Raw genomic sequence first — 17,181 nt, 5'->3', positions numbered from 1 at the left:
AAGCCATCTTGTTAGAACTTACTTGAACTTACACACTTTTATTAAACGCACACTATATTTATTTATTTTTTCTCTAGAGAAAGCATGCTTGAACCCATTTGGATACAAAATAAAATTTCTTACTATTTATAATTAACGTATAATGCCTTATGGTCATAAATACTTCCTTATGGTCATAAATACTTCCTTAATAATCAGTAGTTCCACAAGGTTGGGGAAAGGGGCACTGATCGGAATTAAATGACCAAGCAAAGGTTAATATGGTAACTTCATATTTAATGTTGAGTTACGCGTTCATGTTGTTAGGCTTTTGGCAGACAGAAGCGAAACAGAGGCCGAGAGCGAGCGAGATAGAGAGAGAAAGCGAGGAGCGAGAGGGAGAGAGGGCCAACAGCGAGGAAGAGAGAGTGCAGAAGGGAAGCGCGAGCGAGAGAGAAAATCAGAGGGAAAATAGTTGCAGAGGATCTTCTTCTTTCTCGTTCAGGGAGGATAAAAGGTCCGCCATTGTTACCCCTCTGCAACAACATTTCCCATGTGAGAGACCTTCTTCCATTTCCTCCTCATACACCAGATACAGTTTTATAACCGCGATTTCCGTACAGTCGGAGCGACATTGTCGTCCTCTTACATGCGTGCTGCTGCAGCTCTGAAATTTGAAAAACCGATAATTTGGGCACACATTGGTGGATTTTCTTCGTACGGTTCCCTCTGAAGAGAAGAATCCATGGTTTTTTCGGCATTGGGTCGTGGCCGTTGCTGAGGGATTCTAGGGTTTTGGGAGCTCGGCCTCGGATCTGAATCTTATCAGATTTTTCGTCCGCAATGGTATCTTTCTCTCATTTTCTTGGTCACCAAGTTTTTGAATTTTCTCTCTATAATAATTTAAATTTTGAAAAATTTGCTGCTTTTTCAATTTAATTTCTTAATCCTAGGTCAATGCATTGATGTTTTCTGAATGCGACTTGATTCTCGCTCAGTTAAGCTGAAACGGGCGTTATTTTGTTGCTTCAGTGAGCTTACATGGGGTAGGAACTGTTTGATTATAGTTTATGGCAGTAAAAATTTCGGAAATGTTTGTTATTTTATCGTGGTTAACCAAAATTAAGATATGTAGATGTATTGAAATTAGCTGTTTTTCTGAGTAATTTAGTGTAAACTAGGAGAGGAGATAGTCGGGCTAGAAATATTTTACTGAAGGAATGGCTTTTCGCCATGATAACGCTACTAGCTTTTCTCGACATAATTGGCGTAAAAGAGAGCTGCATTGTTGCCATTGCAGGAGTTCGGATTGCATTAACCTACCGGCCATGAAGCAAAGGTTAATGCAAGCGATCAAAAATCTCAGTCATGAAGTGAAGTTAATGCAAGCTAGAATTGTGACATTATGACAGTAAATGGATGTCTGGCTTGAAACACTAATGCTACTCCCTAGCATGCTTCATGTGTTCTAAGGCAGTGCCTTGTTGATTCATTTGGATGGAATATTTATCAATAAGGAAAATAAAATATTGAGTCTCTTTTTACAACATGTTTAGTGGTTCACTCATTCTTACCTTGACAATTGAAAAGATTATGATTCTAAAAGATCTTCTAAAACTGTAAGTCCACCTTTTATCCATATGCATGGATGCTATCGATGCTACACCCGAAGTGCATCCAGCATTTAGATTTCCTGGATAAGGCGTGTGATGCTTCCTTCAATTAGAATGCGATTCTTCAGTATCTCAAATGCAATGTATGCTAAACGAGAACACGTCACAGTTTTGTTGTAGAATCTTATTTTGAGTTCAGAATTATAATTGTATCACAATCTTGCTGTGTAATCCTTGATTTTCATGTCTGATGTGTATCGATTTCTTGGTGATTTTAAAATTAAAGATCTGGCTTGCTCTTTCTTATGGACGTGCTGATTATTTCATTGTCCACACAGGCTGCCAATGTCAATTTGGCAGTAGGATCTCATGTTTGGGTCGAGGATTCTGAGGAAGCCTGGATTGATGGCGAAGTTGTAGGAGTCAATGATGAAGAGATTGAAATAAACTGTACATCAGGGAAGACGGTCAGTGCTGCTTTTGTTTTCCAAATCCTCTTGAGCCTTGCATCTGCTTTTGTTAGCTGTATAATAGCTAACATATAACTTAATGTCGAACTTCAGTATGACATTGTTTAGCACCAAAAAAATGTAAATGAAGAAGTATCACATAGAGGACTTAAAAGACCTATCATGTTTGTAGGAAAAATGATACCGAATAATGTTAAAAGCACTTACTAGATTGGTAGAATGTTTTAGCGTCATAATATATTCACTTCAAATCAAATAATGTTCTCTGTTGATTGAATAATGACACAATTTTCATTTGATTGCATGTATTTCCTGTTCCTCAATTTATGTTTCCTTTGACACAGACAGAGCCATCATATTTATTGCATATATATATATATATATATACGCATGAAAACTAGTGACTGATCATCCTTGTGTATTATTGAATATCATGATCATCTCATCGACTATATTTTCCCCTTTTGTTGTAGGTTACAGCCAAAGCATCCAGTGTCTACCCAAAGGATCCTGAATTTCCTCAATGTGGTGTAGATGATATGACTAAGTTGGCTTATCTGCATGAACCAGGGGTTTTGCAGAATTTAAAAAGTCGATACTGTGTAAACGAAATATATGTGAGTACTACCCAGACATACCCCCGCTTTGTTGACCGATTGTTAGATTTGTTTTAGTTTATATCCTTTTGACCTCAAATATATGTGAATTCCTTAAAGTCATCTATGCCATTTATTTGCCAAAATTGCATTCTCTTCACCTCTCAGCTGTGGTTTTTAAACATGGATAATCTATTAACTTTTTGTGCACAGTCAATACTGTGATTGACAATTTCAATTTCAAAGGTATAACTTTGATTGCAGACAGAGCTAAACTCTGTAATTGTGTTTCCAGACTTATACAGGAAGTATATTGATAGCTGTGAACCCCTTCCGGAGACTACCTCATTTATATGATAATCATATGATGGAACAGTATAAAGGTGTGGCTTTAGGTGAGCTGAGCCCACACCCTTTTGCTATTGCTGATGCTGCCTATAGGTACTTTGTTGAACTTTGCCATTTGCTTCACCTTTTGACTGTGTGGTGCAACTTCAATAAATTTTTATTTATTTTTTAATGCAGACAGATGATTAACGAGGGAATAAGCCAGGCAATTTTGGTCAGTGGGGAAAGTGGAGCCGGGAAAACAGAGAGTACAAAGATGCTTATGCGTTATCTTGCCTATATGGGTGGAAGAGCTGTATCGGAGGGGCGGTCTGTGGAACAGCAAGTCTTGGAGGTAACAAGTTTATGATGTTCTTATGCATCCAGTTGGAACTAGCATTACAGTTCTTTTTTTTTGTCATCTGAGATGTCTATTATTCATGACTTTTCTTTGGGAAGTGACTTGCGCTAGTAAAAAAAATCCATTTGTTCACTTATTTTTTATGTTATTATTATTGGCAGTCTAACCCTGTTCTTGAAGCATTTGGTAATGCAAAGACTGTCCGAAACAATAATTCCAGGTGGGAACCTGTTTCCTTTTTCTTCTACCAGGATTACTATTAAAAATTATTTTTTTATAAGTCTGATGGGATGTCTAATCTGATGGGATATCTAATCTTGCAGTGGAAGGTTATTATTGAGAGCAGTTTGTATATCTTTCTGTTGTATCTTCTAGTCAATTGGGTTAATTTCCCACTCTGATTGAGCTTAACATAACTGCAGTCGTTTTGGTAAGTTCGTGGAGATTCAGTTTGATCGAACAGGGAGAATCTCAGGAGCTGCCATTAGAACTTATTTATTGGAGCGATCCAGAGTTTGTCAAGTATCTGATCCAGAGAGAAATTACCATTGCTTTTATATGCTCTGTTCTGCACCTCCAGAGGTGAAATGATCTCCTATACACATACAATGTATTCTTCATATGGTCTGGTTCTATAATAGAAAGCCATGATTAATTGTTCTTTGGCTAAAAAGTAAATAGTTAGAATTAGAAAAAACCAGAAAATCACTGGATAATATGGATCCTAATTGTATTAACTAAGTTACCCTACTGCTCACTGCTCACTATTCCAAAATTGATATGGATTTCTAGTTTGTTACTAGCTGTTTGGTGCGTTCATGTGAACTTTTTGTTGCTGGTAGTGTCACTCCGAGTCATTTAGAGTGGGAGTTTAGTTCGAAATAATTAAACCTAAGAACAGTTCATTATCAAAATGACATGACTAGTTCTTCATATAAATTTAATATTTGCATGTTTTTTTGTGCCCACATTCAGGACTTTGAGAAGTACAAATTGGGAAATCCAAGAACATTTCATTATTTAAATCAGTCCAACTGCTATGAGCTGGATGGGGTGGACGATTCAGAGGAGTATCTCACAACTAGGAAAGCTATGGATGTGGTTGGGATCAGTTCTGAGGAGCAGGTATGTCACTGGATTGCTTATGAACATTAAATATTCTATCAAATATCTTGACTTTTGTTCTGCTTTTTTTAGGATGGAATATTTCGAGTTGTAGCTGCAATACTTCATTTAGGCAACGTTAACTTTGCAAAGGGGAATGAATCTGATTCTTCTGAACCCAAGGATGATAACTCTCGGTTCCATCTCAAAACTGCTGCTGAACTTTTCATGTTCGTGTCCATTACTTTATATGTTTTTTTTTGGGTAAATATCCACATGTGGTTTTTGATGTTTTCTTAAGTAAATGGCTGAGCTTTTGTCTACAATCTATGTTAGGTGTGATGAGCAATCTCTTGAAGATTCTCTGTGCAAACGTGTGATGGTGACCCGTGATGAGACCATAAAGAAAAGCTTAGATCCAGATTCTGCAGCCATCAGTAGAGATGCATTGGCCAAAATTGTTTATTCAAGGTTATTTGATTGGTAGGAATATACTAGTTAGTTCATTGTTCAGCAAAAAATTTTCTGCATTGATAAAATCTAGTTCTTAATGTTTTCCTAATGTGGTGAACTAATTGCCCCAGGCTTGTGAACAAGATAAACAACACTATTGGTCAGGATCCGGATTCAAAATATTTGATTGGAGTTCTGGATATTTATGGATTCGAGAGTTTCAAGACAAACAGGTGCTTAACTGGTATGCTTTTATTTCATCGTTTAAAAGGTTAAATTATTGCAGAGGACTGCATCGATTCCTTCTGTTTTTTGGATTCGGATCTTGATCGAGAAAGTTCTCCCTTTGTGGCTGTATGATGCCATTTAAATCCAGAGATTTTTTTTTTCCTTTACGCCAAAATCCTGAACAATGTTTGAAGTGTTTTATTTGTGCAGTCACATCTGGTTCAGAAAACTTTCAACTGATATTACAGCCTTTGCTTCTTATAATGTTCTAAGTGTTTTATTCGTGCTATCACATCTGGTTCAGAAAGCTTTAAACTGATATCACAGCCTTTTCTTCTATGCGTTATCTACTCTTGCAAAAATTAACTGCCCACACATTTCTGTGACAGCTCTGTTCTTTCTCACTTCTTAGGTTGGCCTGGTTGCTTTTTTTATATTCTTGAGTTCACTTCTCGTGTTTAATTTCAAAACTGTTAACTGATGTGCAGCTTCGAGCAGTTTTGTATCAATTTGACAAATGAAAAATTGCAGCAGCATTTCAACCAGGTGTGGGAATGGATACATAATAAGTATTCTTTGGTATTCTTGGATCCTCCAGACTACTCTCATTTACTCAATTAAGTGTCAACATTCTGCTTGACAGCATGTGTTCAAGATGGAGCAAGAAGAATATACTAAAGAAGAAATTGATTGGAGTTACATAGAGTTCATCGATAATCAGGATGTTCTTGATCTCATTGAAAAGGTATGCCAGTTTTCAATAATTTTAATTAAGGTCTGCTCATTTCTTTGAATTAAACATATTATTTTATTTGTTTGCAATATCGTGTTTTTTTTCTTTCTGATATATGCTTTTATTGTTTCAGAAGCCCGGTGGCATCATTGCTCTTCTGGATGAGGCTTGGTATGCACTGGAATATAAAAATTAATATGATATCCCCTCCGTCCTCCTTAGATACCAACTTGTTGACTATTTACTAGAAAGTATTTTGATCTATTTCTTGTGATTTGGTGACAAGCTTATGTTATTCTTTGTAGTATGTTCCCGAGATCAACCCACGAAACATTTTCACAGAAGCTTTATCAAACTTTTAAAGACCATAAACGTTTTAACAAGCCAAAATTGTCGCCTACCGACTTTACCATTTGCCATTATGCCGGTGATGTAAGTTTTGAATTCAACCCTAACCTCTTGTACAAACTGCATCAGACTAATCAAATCCTACCATGGAGAAGTTATCAACTTGCTTGATATTTATGTCGTTGGAAAATATGGTTTTCAGGTTACTTATCAAACAGAGTTCTTCCTGGATAAGAACAAAGATTATGTTGTTGCAGAGCATCAAGCACTCCTTAGTGCCTCCAAATGCCCTTTTGTTTCAGGCTTGTTCCCTCCTTTACCCGAAGAATCTGCCAAACAATCAAAGTTCTCATCAATAGGTTCTCGATTCAAGGTCCCCTTTCTGTTCCAAATTTCTAATTAAGCTTATGCTCACTGGTCAGTTAAATTTTGTTTATGTTCCTTTTGTTTTTATTCTTTATCGTCTTCTTGAACAGCAACAACTGCAATCATTGCTTGAAACGCTAAGTGCCATTGAGCCTCACTACATACGCTGTGTAAAGCCAAATAATCAACTCAAACCTGCCATATTTGAAAATACCGCTGTTTTACAGCAGCTTTGCTGCGGGGTAAGCATATTGTGTAGTCCCAAAAAGAAAAAAAATCTTACCAGTTACGCCTTGCACAATAATGCAACCTGAATTGTTATGTATCTAATCCAGGGAGTAATGGAGGCAATTCGGATTAGTTGTGCTGGATATCCAACTAGAAAGACCTTTGGAGAATTTACAAGTCGTTTTAAAATTCTGGCACCTGAGGTTCTAAATGGAAGGTAGTTTCACCAAATTCTCTGAACATCAATTAATCTCTCTCTCTCTCTCTCTCTCTCTCTCTATGTATATATGTGTGTGTGTGTGTGTGTGTGTATTCTTGATTTCATGCATTTGTAAGTGGGCTATATATATGTATATGTATATTCTTTGCTTTCATGCATCTGTAAGGTAATCTAGACTCTGGGCTTTTCTGTAATGCTTTGATGCATGTTGCTGTCTATTGGTGACCAGAACTTATCCCACAATTCCCAACCTGCATTAATGGACTATCAATCTATCTATTTATCTTTCTGGAACATCATTGATGTCTCCGCCAATTGATCCCATTGACTACGTGTTGTAGTTAACACAATGAAATGAATGTACTGTATGTGCACTACCCATGTAGAACTTCGTGGGTGTCCTGCAACAGTTGATTGCTTTGACCGCACAATGAACTCAACATGATTAATGTTCTATATATTTACTACAAAGATTTATGCAACACACTGCTACAACTATGTATCTATGTTGTCTGTTTTTCATTTTTATGGGTGTATTTTGATGTTGTACAAGAGTAATGGACTACATATGCAGCACAAACTATAACAGTTTTATGGCTGCGGGAAAACAAGTTTTTTGAAAACTATATTGGGATGGAGGAGTTGCAGGGTAAAGTTAGTTTTGAATCATCACTTTGGGCTTCAATATATTTGGAATTTCAACATTTATCTTGTCTAGAAGCTCTCACTAGTTCGAAAACAACTGATCTGTGATACTCTAATATCTTTGGACTTAAGGTCCTGTTTTATGGAGACAATTCTATTGTTTTGTAGGCTAGTTTTCATCGTTGTTTTTTTTAGTGTCAGGATTTCTTCTTCTTGTTTTTATGTAAAACTTCTGTTAACTTTCTTAATTCATTATTTTCAGCGTTGATGAGGTCACTGCATGCAAGAAGCTCTTACAAAAGGTCAACCTCAAGGGATATCAGGTATTTCAAACAGTTCTGTTTCTTTCACACTGTTATCTGGAGCTTAAGTTAGATGTTATCATATTTTTTTAAATGGTTAAATGATTAAGTGGGAACTCATTATATTTCCACTCCAGTAGTTGTTTATCTGCATACATTTGCTTAAAATGGACGGCAGTTTTTCTTGTCACGTAAGACTGAGCTACTGCACTGCAATTGGAAAATCTACTTTTTCAGGAGTCAAGCTGCTTTGTATCACCGATCATTACATGATCCTGACCTATAATCTTTTGTAGGGTTAACAAGGCCAATATTTCTGATATGTTCCTGTTGCAGGTTGGGAAAACAAAAGTGTTCCTCAGGGCTGGTCAAATGGCAGAACTAGATGCATATAGAAGTGAGGTATTGGGAAGATCGGCTAGCGTTATCCAGAGAAAAGTTCGCTCCTACCTATGTCGCAAAAAATTTGTCTTGTTGCGGTTGTCTGCCATCCAAATCCAAGGCTTATGTAGAGGTAAGGAAGAATTTTCACCTTTTGCTTCTTGGAGATTTGTTGCCTTATAGCCCAAGATCTGTTACTAAAACTTTTGTTTTCTTTGACTGATTGCAGGACAAGTTGCACGCCACCGATATGAAAACATGAGAAGGGAAGCTGCTTCTGTGATTATCCAGAAATATGGTCGCTCGTATCTTTCTAGGAATGGTTATAAAAACTTGTGCTCTTCAGCTGTTTGTATTCAAATTGGTATGCGCGGGTTGGCTGCTCGTAAGGAGCTTAGTTCCAGGAAGAAAACAAGGGCTGCAACAGTGATACAGGTGAAGATTACTTTTTTAGTATAGCAATGATTATTTGCTGAATATCTGAATACAATTTCTTTATATTTTTCTTGTACAATATAAGGAAATGTGTTATAAAAAAGCTTATGAAAACGAATAAATTTTATTGATTTGTTTTGTTTCCCAAATTCATGTGATAGAGAAGAGAAATCTCTATTGAGAGAGAGGCTATCAAAAGAGAAAACCAAACATACCAGATCCTGATCCGGAAATTTATATTTTAGGTTTTCTTTAGTTTATGGCCAGTCGTTGTAGTTCTCTGTTGGTTTTATTTTGTAATCTCTTTTATGCTTTTATTGTTTTACCCATTGATTCAGAATATTATTACAGAGTCATTGCCGGAAACACTTAGCACATGCTCGTTATTTGAGGATGAAGAAAGCAGCTATTTCCATACAATGTGGTTGGAGACGAGTAGTTGCTTGTAGAGAGTTGCGGAAGCTAAAGATGGTGATAACTTCATTCTTTCTTCTGAATTTTTCAGTGTTTGATTTTCTCCTCTTACTCTTTTGACGTCTTGTCTGACCTTTGTGGGTCTGCTTGTTAATTTCGTTTCCATATGTTGCAATCTGGCGGTATTTTCTCATGGTGTGTTGTGCTTTATAAATTTCTATGTTATTTGTCTTTAACAAGCTTTTGTCTTGCCTATGATCCACTTCCGCAATCTGGTTAAATTTGTTGGTTTTCAATTTCATTGAAGGGGTGAAAATTTTATTTAGTTTAGTAATTTAGCTAGCTTGCTACAAGAGTAGGTAACTGTAGTTTGATCAATGATCATGCTCCGCTGTCAATAATGTTCTCTCTAGCACTTGTGTATGTTTTCTTTTGCCAAGTTCTATTTTTCTACTGTTTAATTCTCAACCTAAAACACCTCAAGATCTTGACTCAGTTTCTATGCTTCTTTGGCCTTGTTCGGAACACAATGGAATTCAAATTTCAGTTCATTTGGTGGTTTGAGTCCACAACTTTGTTATATATACATTTATATTTTGTGTTTGAAATAACAAAGTACTAGAACTTAATTGAAAAGGCTAAAAAACTGGCGATTTCTTTAACAAGAAAAAAAGCTAAATATGTCTGATCTGGTTTTATGGACTTCCTTTATCTTGTGTAAGTGATGGGTTCCACCATCTAGAAGACTCATACTAAAAAATAGTATCAATAAATGAAAATCATGGTCAAGTCTGCTCCATTAAACCAGCCCGATCTGTCCCTCTCTGGTATCATATTTGAAATTTTGTTCCAAACCAATGTACAGTGGTTTCAAACAGAGTGTATATGCAAAATGAGCATTATATTTTTTTAATTAACTTGTCTTTTTCTGCAGGCTGCTAAGGAAACTGGTGCTCTCCAAGAAGCCAAAAATAAGTTGGAAAAGGAAGTTGAAGAGCTAACCTGGCGCCTGCAACTGGAGAAGCGAATGAGGGTAATGATCCCTATCTTCTCTGTAATATGTTAATGCATAGTATCCTACATAGCTACGTCAACTGCAATCATGTAATCAATATTTGAAGGATATGCCAATCAGCTAAAGTTACCCACAAAAAAAACTATGGTGATATGATTTCCTGGTGAATACTCCAATCTTTTCCACTTGATAAAGTTTTCCTCATGTACGTTCCTTTGAAATGTTTGATCTAAGGTTGTAAGCCTGCAAAAGCATTCTGTATGTAGGCTGAAGAAGAATTGTGTTTTTATGTTTTCTGCTCTGAGTTCTCAACTTTTTAGTTAGAAAAAAAAAGTACTCTTCGAAAGGATTAGTACTAAACCATGTTTCCAAGTCTAACAATAAAGCTTATTTGGTTCAAATAATAATCATACTGCAAGAGTCTATCAATAACAAATCTATTTTTATACTCTCTTCTCCTCTCTATTTTATCGTCTCTCAGATTAAGTTTTTTATCTTCCTATTCTGTAAACCTCTTATATTTGTTCGCATTTCTACCATCAAAAGCCACCAAAGATCATAGGTTCACCATCTTGTGTACTGTCCTATATCATTGGTTCACCATGTACCTTTGGTTTGAATTGTTATTTATACATCCATTTGGATCCTTCTTGATTAAGGATCTTAGTTTGACAAGAAGCACAAGAGCAATAAATCTATTTTGACTTCTATATATCAAGTCTGAAAAAAATATGGTATATGCATAACAAGAGAGGGATTCTTTAAATGCAGGCTGACATGGAAGAGGCCAAAACAAAGGAAAATGCGAAGTTGCAGTCTGCTTTGCAAGAGATGCAACTAGAATTTCAAGAAACTAAATCCCTGCTTATGAAGGAACGTGAGGCTGCAGCAAAAGCATCAGAGGAGGCAGCAAAAGCGGCTGAGGCTGCAGCAAAAGTAGCTGAACAACTGCCAGTCGTACAGGAGATTTCAGTTGTGGATCAGGAAATAGTCAATAAGCTTACTGCCGAAAATGAGCAGCTTAAGGTAAAGGCACTGAAACTCTCATATGCTTTTTTGGTTTTAGTATTTCAGGTATATAAAGTGATTAGTTTGTGATTGCTTTCAAGTACACAATTGTCTGAGTTTTTTTTGCCTTGTTTTTTTTTTTCTTAATTATTTTTAGCTCTGATCTTTCAGGCCCTGGTAGAGTCACTGGAAAAGAAGATTGATGAAACGGAGAAAAAGTTTGAAGAAACAAGCAGGCTTAGTGAACAGCGGCTCAAGCAGGCTACGGAGGCAGAATCGAAGATAATTGATTTGAAGACTGCCATGCAGAGGTTCTTTCTCGACCTCTGTCAAATTGGATTAGGATGCATCACTGATTGTTACTCAGTCAATTAATTGAATAGGTAATTTTTATGCTTAATTGTGCTTTGTTATTCTAATATAGTTTGTTGCCTGTACCATTCCTCAGGCTAGAAGAAAAACTTTCTGACATAGAAACTGAGGACCATATTTTGCGTCAGCAAGCATTAAAGATGTCAGCTTCTATGAAAATGTCAGAGCATTTGGCTGGAGCACCAGCTCAGGTAGGCTTCCCACAAGAATGTTTTTTTTTTTTGTTTTTTGCATTGGTCCTGCTAAGAACATTTTATTGATTTTTGTTTCTCCCCCTATAATTGCAGCCTTTGGGGAATGGTCATCATGTAAGTGAATAATTTAAATCAAGTGTTGTTTACCATTGCTGTTTATTTGTTGTTCTTTGTACGATCCTAAGGTTTGATTTAATGTAGGAACCACTGAGAACTACACCGTCCAAGAAATTTGGCTCAGAGTCTTTCAGGAGATCCCAAATTGAAAGGCAACATGTATGTATTTGAGAAGCAAGTCATTCTTTCCAATTTTTTGATTTTCTTTTATTTGGTTTTACTCTTATCTATTTTATTTTTTCTTTACTTTTTCTCTTGAAGCTTATTCTGCTTCTGTATTATTCATCTATGTGGTGCAGGAGGGTGTAGATACTCTTATGAAATTAGTGACAGGTAATCTTGGATTCAGTGAAGGAAAGCCAGTTGCAGCAATAACAACATACAAATGTCTTCTGCACTGGAGATTATTTGAAGCGGAAAAAACTAGTGTATTTGACCGACTTATTCAGATAATTGGTTCTGCAATTGAGGTAAATTAATATCCATTATAAATTTTGTTTTACTAATGTATTAGAACTGAACCAGTCATCAAAGCAGATAGGGGGTTAGACCCTTTCACAACTCTGTTGCATTGAACTTTTTTGACAAGACTTCTATGCTAACTGATGAGTGTATTTGATCATGAATTCTAATTTAATTGGGGGGGGGGGGGTGCTTTCCCTCAGTGATTTCTTTGGGTTACTATCAATTACTTGAATCTGAATACGAACTGTTGAATTTTGTATAGCACACAGGAAACTCTCTAAAGATGTGTCCACATATTCATGAAGGACCACTATTTATTTAAGTGGATAACCACATATTTATAGTGGTTAACCAAATCAATAAAATAAAAGCTTTTGAAGCTATCAAGAGAAAACAAGATTTGGTTTTTTAAGAAATGCAGGGGTCCAAAGCAATTTGGGACTTTATGCTGCACTGTTTTCGGAACTTGAGTTTGATGACATGTTTCTTTACAGGACCAGGATAACAATGATCATATGGCTTATTGGCTTTCCAATACATCTACATTGTTGTTCTTGCTCCAGCGGAGTTTAAGAACTGCTCCACGAAAGCCTCCTACCCCTACATCTTTATTTGGAAGGATGACCCAAGTAATGAAATCTATTTTATTCATGTATCATTTTGATTTTTTTTTTCTGGGTATCTGATTTCTTTCTTCTTGTGCCTGTTGTCATATGATGTTCTTGCTTTGCAGGGCTTCCGATCTTCTTCTGCCAATCTTTCAGTTGGTGCTTCTGATTTAGTACGTCAGGTTGAGGCCAAGTATCCAGCTTTGCTCTTTAAGCAGCAACTTACAGCATATGTAGAAAAGATATATGGAATCGTCCGAGACAATTTGAAGAAGGAATTGTCACTTCATCTTTCTTCTTGCATCCAGGTACATGAAGTTTGGCATTACACCATTGGAACTTGGCATGAGTTTTTAGCTTAGTTCTTACATTCTTTTAAGTCCTAGGATGGAAAAGTAATTGCTTTCAGCTTTAATTTCTCCTGTTAACTTTTGCTATACTCCTGGGTTCATACCTTCTAGAAGTAGGCATGTGATTTAAATGCTAGTGTGAAGATTACCTCTGGTCATTTTCATAAATTTTTGCCAAGGGCAGGAAATTTTTACCATATGCTATGTTAACACGGATGCGTTCTATACTGGTTTGGTTAGGTTTGTGATTCATTTTGTTGGTGAGAATGCAAGTTAGGTAACGTGGTTGATGTGTCAAAAATTTGGTTGCCAAGAATTAGCTTTGATTGATGAATCATTGTGGTTAAATATGCTAGAGATCTCTTACATGAAACATTTCAGTTTATTATATTTTATGGTATCATTTAGTTAAGTCGGGTCACATGTTTCCTTGATGATTCAGGCACCCAAAACGGCAAAAGGTGGTGTTTCAAAATCACCTGAAGGATCAACTGGGAACAGTCCTCGGGCTAATCCTTGGAATAGCATCATCGCAAATCTTAATGGGTTTCTCACTACATTTAAAGAAAATTGTGTAAGCAATATTCATGACACTTTTAAGGTGGTTAGTATCCCCTTGCGACATTTTAATCCAATGAATGACCTTCTTTCAGGTGCCTCCAATTATTGTTCAGAAGATATTTACTCAAATGTTCTCATACATCAATGTACAGATTTTTAATAGGTAAGTTACTCTCTTATATTTGTCAATAAATATTACAAAAATTAAATATGACCGGGTTAACTTGTGGCTGATTTATTGCTTGATTCTGCTGCAGCCTACTTCTTCGTCGAGAGTGCTGCACCTTCAGCAATGGCCAATATGTGAAGAATGGGCTAGCTGAATTGGAGCTATGGTGTAGCCTAGCAAAAGAAGAGGTACTGTTTTAAACTTACCAGCAGTGAAAGGTTAATTTTCAATTTTTTTTTAAGTCCCTACAATCCTCCCTGCCTTCCATCTTGAAAATAGTTTTGGTTGTTCCGTCATTCTTTCTTTTGATCATTTCTGGTTGACGTTTCATCTCATTGCAGTATGCTGCCTCATCATGGGATGAACTCAAATATGTTAGGCAGGCTGTAGGATTCTTGGTACGTTTCTCGGTTGTGTTGCTTCTGATGGTTCTTGTTGGTAGTTATTGTACAATTCACACCAATTGGTACTTAATATTTATACAAAGACTGGAAATATTAATAACCATTTATTCTTTAAATCTTTATGCTTTGTTATTAAAAATATAAGGATTATGAAAATAAAAATATTTCTATTCATCAAGAGGAATATAAGACCAGATAAGGAAGAAATGTGACAATGTTATGAATTTTGTAACTGTTAACATCGTTATACTCAAATACAGCAGATGGAGCAATTGTGTTAACTCTAGAGAGTTAAAATTGGCATGGATTTCCCTTTCTTGCTTATCTCCCATCACAGATTTGTATGAAATGTTTTGCATTGCTTGTCAACTTGTAGGTTGGACGCATTTGAATTGTTCCAAAGTATCCAAACTTTGATTTTTCATTGTGCAAGTAGCAACATTTCTGACACTCATTTATTTAAGGAATGAAGGATTGCTTTTGTCAAATTTTCTCTATATTTTTGAAATTGAAATGTGGAGAAATGTAGTCACCTTATTTCATGATTACGTTTTCCTGCACAAAGATGGTTATTAATTAAATTAATGGGCACGGTACTGAATTCAAATTGGAAATTCATCTGCTAATCTATTTTCATTTGGTTGTTAGCTAGTTCTGAACTGAAGACTTATTTGATCTCTGCAGGTTCTACACCAAAAGTCCAGAATCTCCTATGATGAACTAACAAATGACCTATGCCCTGTAAGTCTCTCTGTGAAACTGGAAGATGAAATGAATTTTTTGTCCGCATCTGGTTGAAGCTGCGGATTCCTGTTAATAGACTTCGGTTCATTTACAAATAAATTTGATTTTCTTGTTTGCACTGTCTCTAGCTCATTTATGCTTCTCTCTTCAGGTCTTGAGTGTTCAACAACTTCATAGAGTATGCACACTATTTTTGGATGATGATTACAACACGCAAAGTGTTTCCCCTGATGTGAGTTGAGAAAACTGAAAATTTGATTGGAAACTGCAAAGCTTAATCCATAATAGTCTGACATAGTGAAACTGCTTTCCTTTTGCAGGTCATTTCCAGCATGAACTTTCTAATGACAGATGACTCCAGCAGTGATGATAGCAGCTCCTTCTTGCTGGATGACAATTCCAGGTTAGGAAGTCTCTTTTCTTTGTTTTATTTCCGTTTGTGAATGCTGATGTTGGAAACTTCTACTAACCATGCTTTGTGAATGCAGCATTCCCTTTTCAATTGAAGATATATCGAGTTCCATGCAAGACCAGAGCTATTCAGATGTAAAACCTCCCGCAGAACTTTCGGAGAATCCAGACTTCCAATTTTTACAGGAGTAAGGCAGTCACTTCCACAATCTTCCTCTTTGTGGTACACGTTTTTGACAAGGATTTAACCGAAGCTTCAATTCTTTCAACTCCTGTAAATCCGCCCCAAATTTTTCGCCACGTCAGGTGCTTTTCTTCATTGTAACTTCCATTGACCTGGGTGTGGTATTCTTATTTCCAGTTAGAATTGTAAACTTATATTAGGCTGGTTGGGATAGGTAAAGGGGCAGGATAGGTTTCAGAGTTCGCTTTCATTTTGTAATTCGACATCGAGGGAGCATTCTTTATAGGGATGGTAGCAGGGAAGAACAGTTTGGTGGGAGTGATCTCAAAACTACTGCTCCTGCCCCGAATCTTGATTTGTACAAAGTGGTAGAATGTATTACGGTACAAGGTAAATATAGTGGATTTGCCTTATTGCTTTGAACAAAACCTGTTGCAGGCACATCTGTTTGATTGAACTGTTACCGTGGATTTGATGTATGTACAGATCAGTGATGTTCTCTTCATCCTATGGAGACCAAGGAATATGGTCACTCGTCTTTAAAGTTTACATCAAGGATGAAGAATACATGAATTCGCTTTTAGTGTTTTTAATATGAATGCTTGATATCAATTCCAATGATTGATACCATGAATCCTTAGATTTGAAATCAAGTGTTTTAGAGAACGGAGCTCATACGGAATCTACAAGTTTTGAATTGTAAACTCATTTTTCAACGTTCTGTTCATATAACGTTTGGTCGCACACTTGTTTAGCTATGCGTTCTGTTCTGTAATTTTTTATATCATTGGTGCATGGAGCATATAATGTTGCCAGTTTTGAGATCACAATGGATAACTAGAGGTGTACAACGGGTCAGGCTAGAACAAGCACTAGCCTAGCAGAGCAATAATACCAAATTTCACAAAATTCACATAAAGAGGATTTCTTGCGGGACACTTTTTGTAAACGGCTGCGTTTGACAATTACGAACTTTTAAATAACCAAGTCTACTTGGTACTACGGTCTGGTGTTATTTCTCTTCATTTGTAAATGAGATATTTTAAATTTAAATTTGGTAGATGATGAGTTCATACCAATTTGTTTCTCCAACCCAGTTTGTTTAGCCACACTTGGCTTGCAACTTGTTTTGGGTAAATCTTAAAAAAGAAGACAAATTTTTGTGTGCTGTAAATAAAGATGTCCATTATTTGGTTTGAGTGGATGACATCATGCCCCATTGAGCAATGTCATCATGCCTATGTAAGCAATGATGTAATTACCTATTCATTTGCCCATAGCCAAGGCCACTAGCAACAAAAAGAAAATTGAAGAGTAAAGAAAAATAGTGAGGGTTATCTTTTAATTCTATTATTTCAGATAATGAGAGAAAGTAC

At 36.3% G+C, this 17,181-nt stretch overlaps 1 protein-coding gene across 4 annotated transcripts; it reads left to right on the top strand.

The window, feature by feature from the left end:
• The first annotated feature begins 310 nt into the window (after nt 1-310).
• Nucleotides 311-16,233, top strand: LOC137736635 (myosin-6). Of its 4 annotated transcripts, none has more exons than XM_088682861.1 (39): nt 311-825; nt 1,931-2,059; nt 2,536-2,679; nt 2,954-3,099; nt 3,184-3,340; nt 3,508-3,566; nt 3,769-3,928; nt 4,322-4,471; nt 4,544-4,680; nt 4,787-4,933; nt 5,035-5,136; nt 5,620-5,677; nt 5,775-5,876; nt 5,998-6,035; nt 6,170-6,296; nt 6,415-6,585; nt 6,689-6,820; nt 6,914-7,023; nt 7,934-7,994; nt 8,310-8,487; nt 8,584-8,789; nt 9,141-9,260; nt 10,138-10,236; nt 10,990-11,244; nt 11,398-11,537; nt 11,675-11,789; nt 11,886-11,906; nt 11,994-12,068; nt 12,209-12,379; nt 12,869-13,003; nt 13,108-13,290; nt 13,775-13,906; nt 13,986-14,056; nt 14,151-14,250; nt 14,404-14,460; nt 15,151-15,207; nt 15,362-15,442; nt 15,531-15,613; nt 15,699-16,233. In XM_088682861.1, the coding sequence occupies exons 1-39, from the start codon at nt 823-825 to the stop codon at nt 15,811-15,813; spliced, it is 4,527 nt and encodes a 1,508-aa protein (XP_088538987.1). In that variant the 5' UTR covers nt 311-822; the 3' UTR covers nt 15,814-16,233. The 4 variants fall into 4 exon arrangements, 3 of the variants coding, with proteins under 3 accessions (XP_088538987.1, XP_088538988.1, XP_068331973.2); XM_088682862.1 differs by having other exon boundaries at nt 331-825; nt 4,787-4,921; XR_015954878.1 differs by lacking the exon at nt 311-825 and having other exon boundaries at nt 1,898-2,059; nt 15,699-15,927; nt 16,020-16,233.
• Nucleotides 16,234-17,181: the final 948 nt, after the last annotated feature.

Source organism: Pyrus communis, chromosome 13 (assembly GCF_041283825.1).
Source record: "Pyrus communis isolate YQ-2024b chromosome 13, ASM4128382v1, whole genome shotgun sequence".
In the NCBI taxonomy this organism is placed as follows: Eukaryota; Viridiplantae; Streptophyta; class Magnoliopsida; order Rosales; family Rosaceae; genus Pyrus; species Pyrus communis.
Note: the sequence above shows the minus strand (reverse complement) of the source record. Positions and strands in the feature narration are given on the sequence as shown.

Bases quoted from the DNA above. Each gene is read 5' to 3' on its own strand.
- LOC137736635 (XM_068475872.2), top strand. From the start codon at position 1,898: ATGGACGTGCTGATTATTTCATTGTCCACACAGGCTGCCAATGTCAAT. The intron at 6,586-6,688 runs GTCCCCTTTCTG...CTTCTTGAACAG, and splicing joins CAATAGGTTCTCGATTCAAG to CAACAACTGCAATCATTGCT. The intron at 6,821-6,913 runs GTAAGCATATTG...TATCTAATCCAG, and splicing joins TACAGCAGCTTTGCTGCGGG to GGAGTAATGGAGGCAATTCG.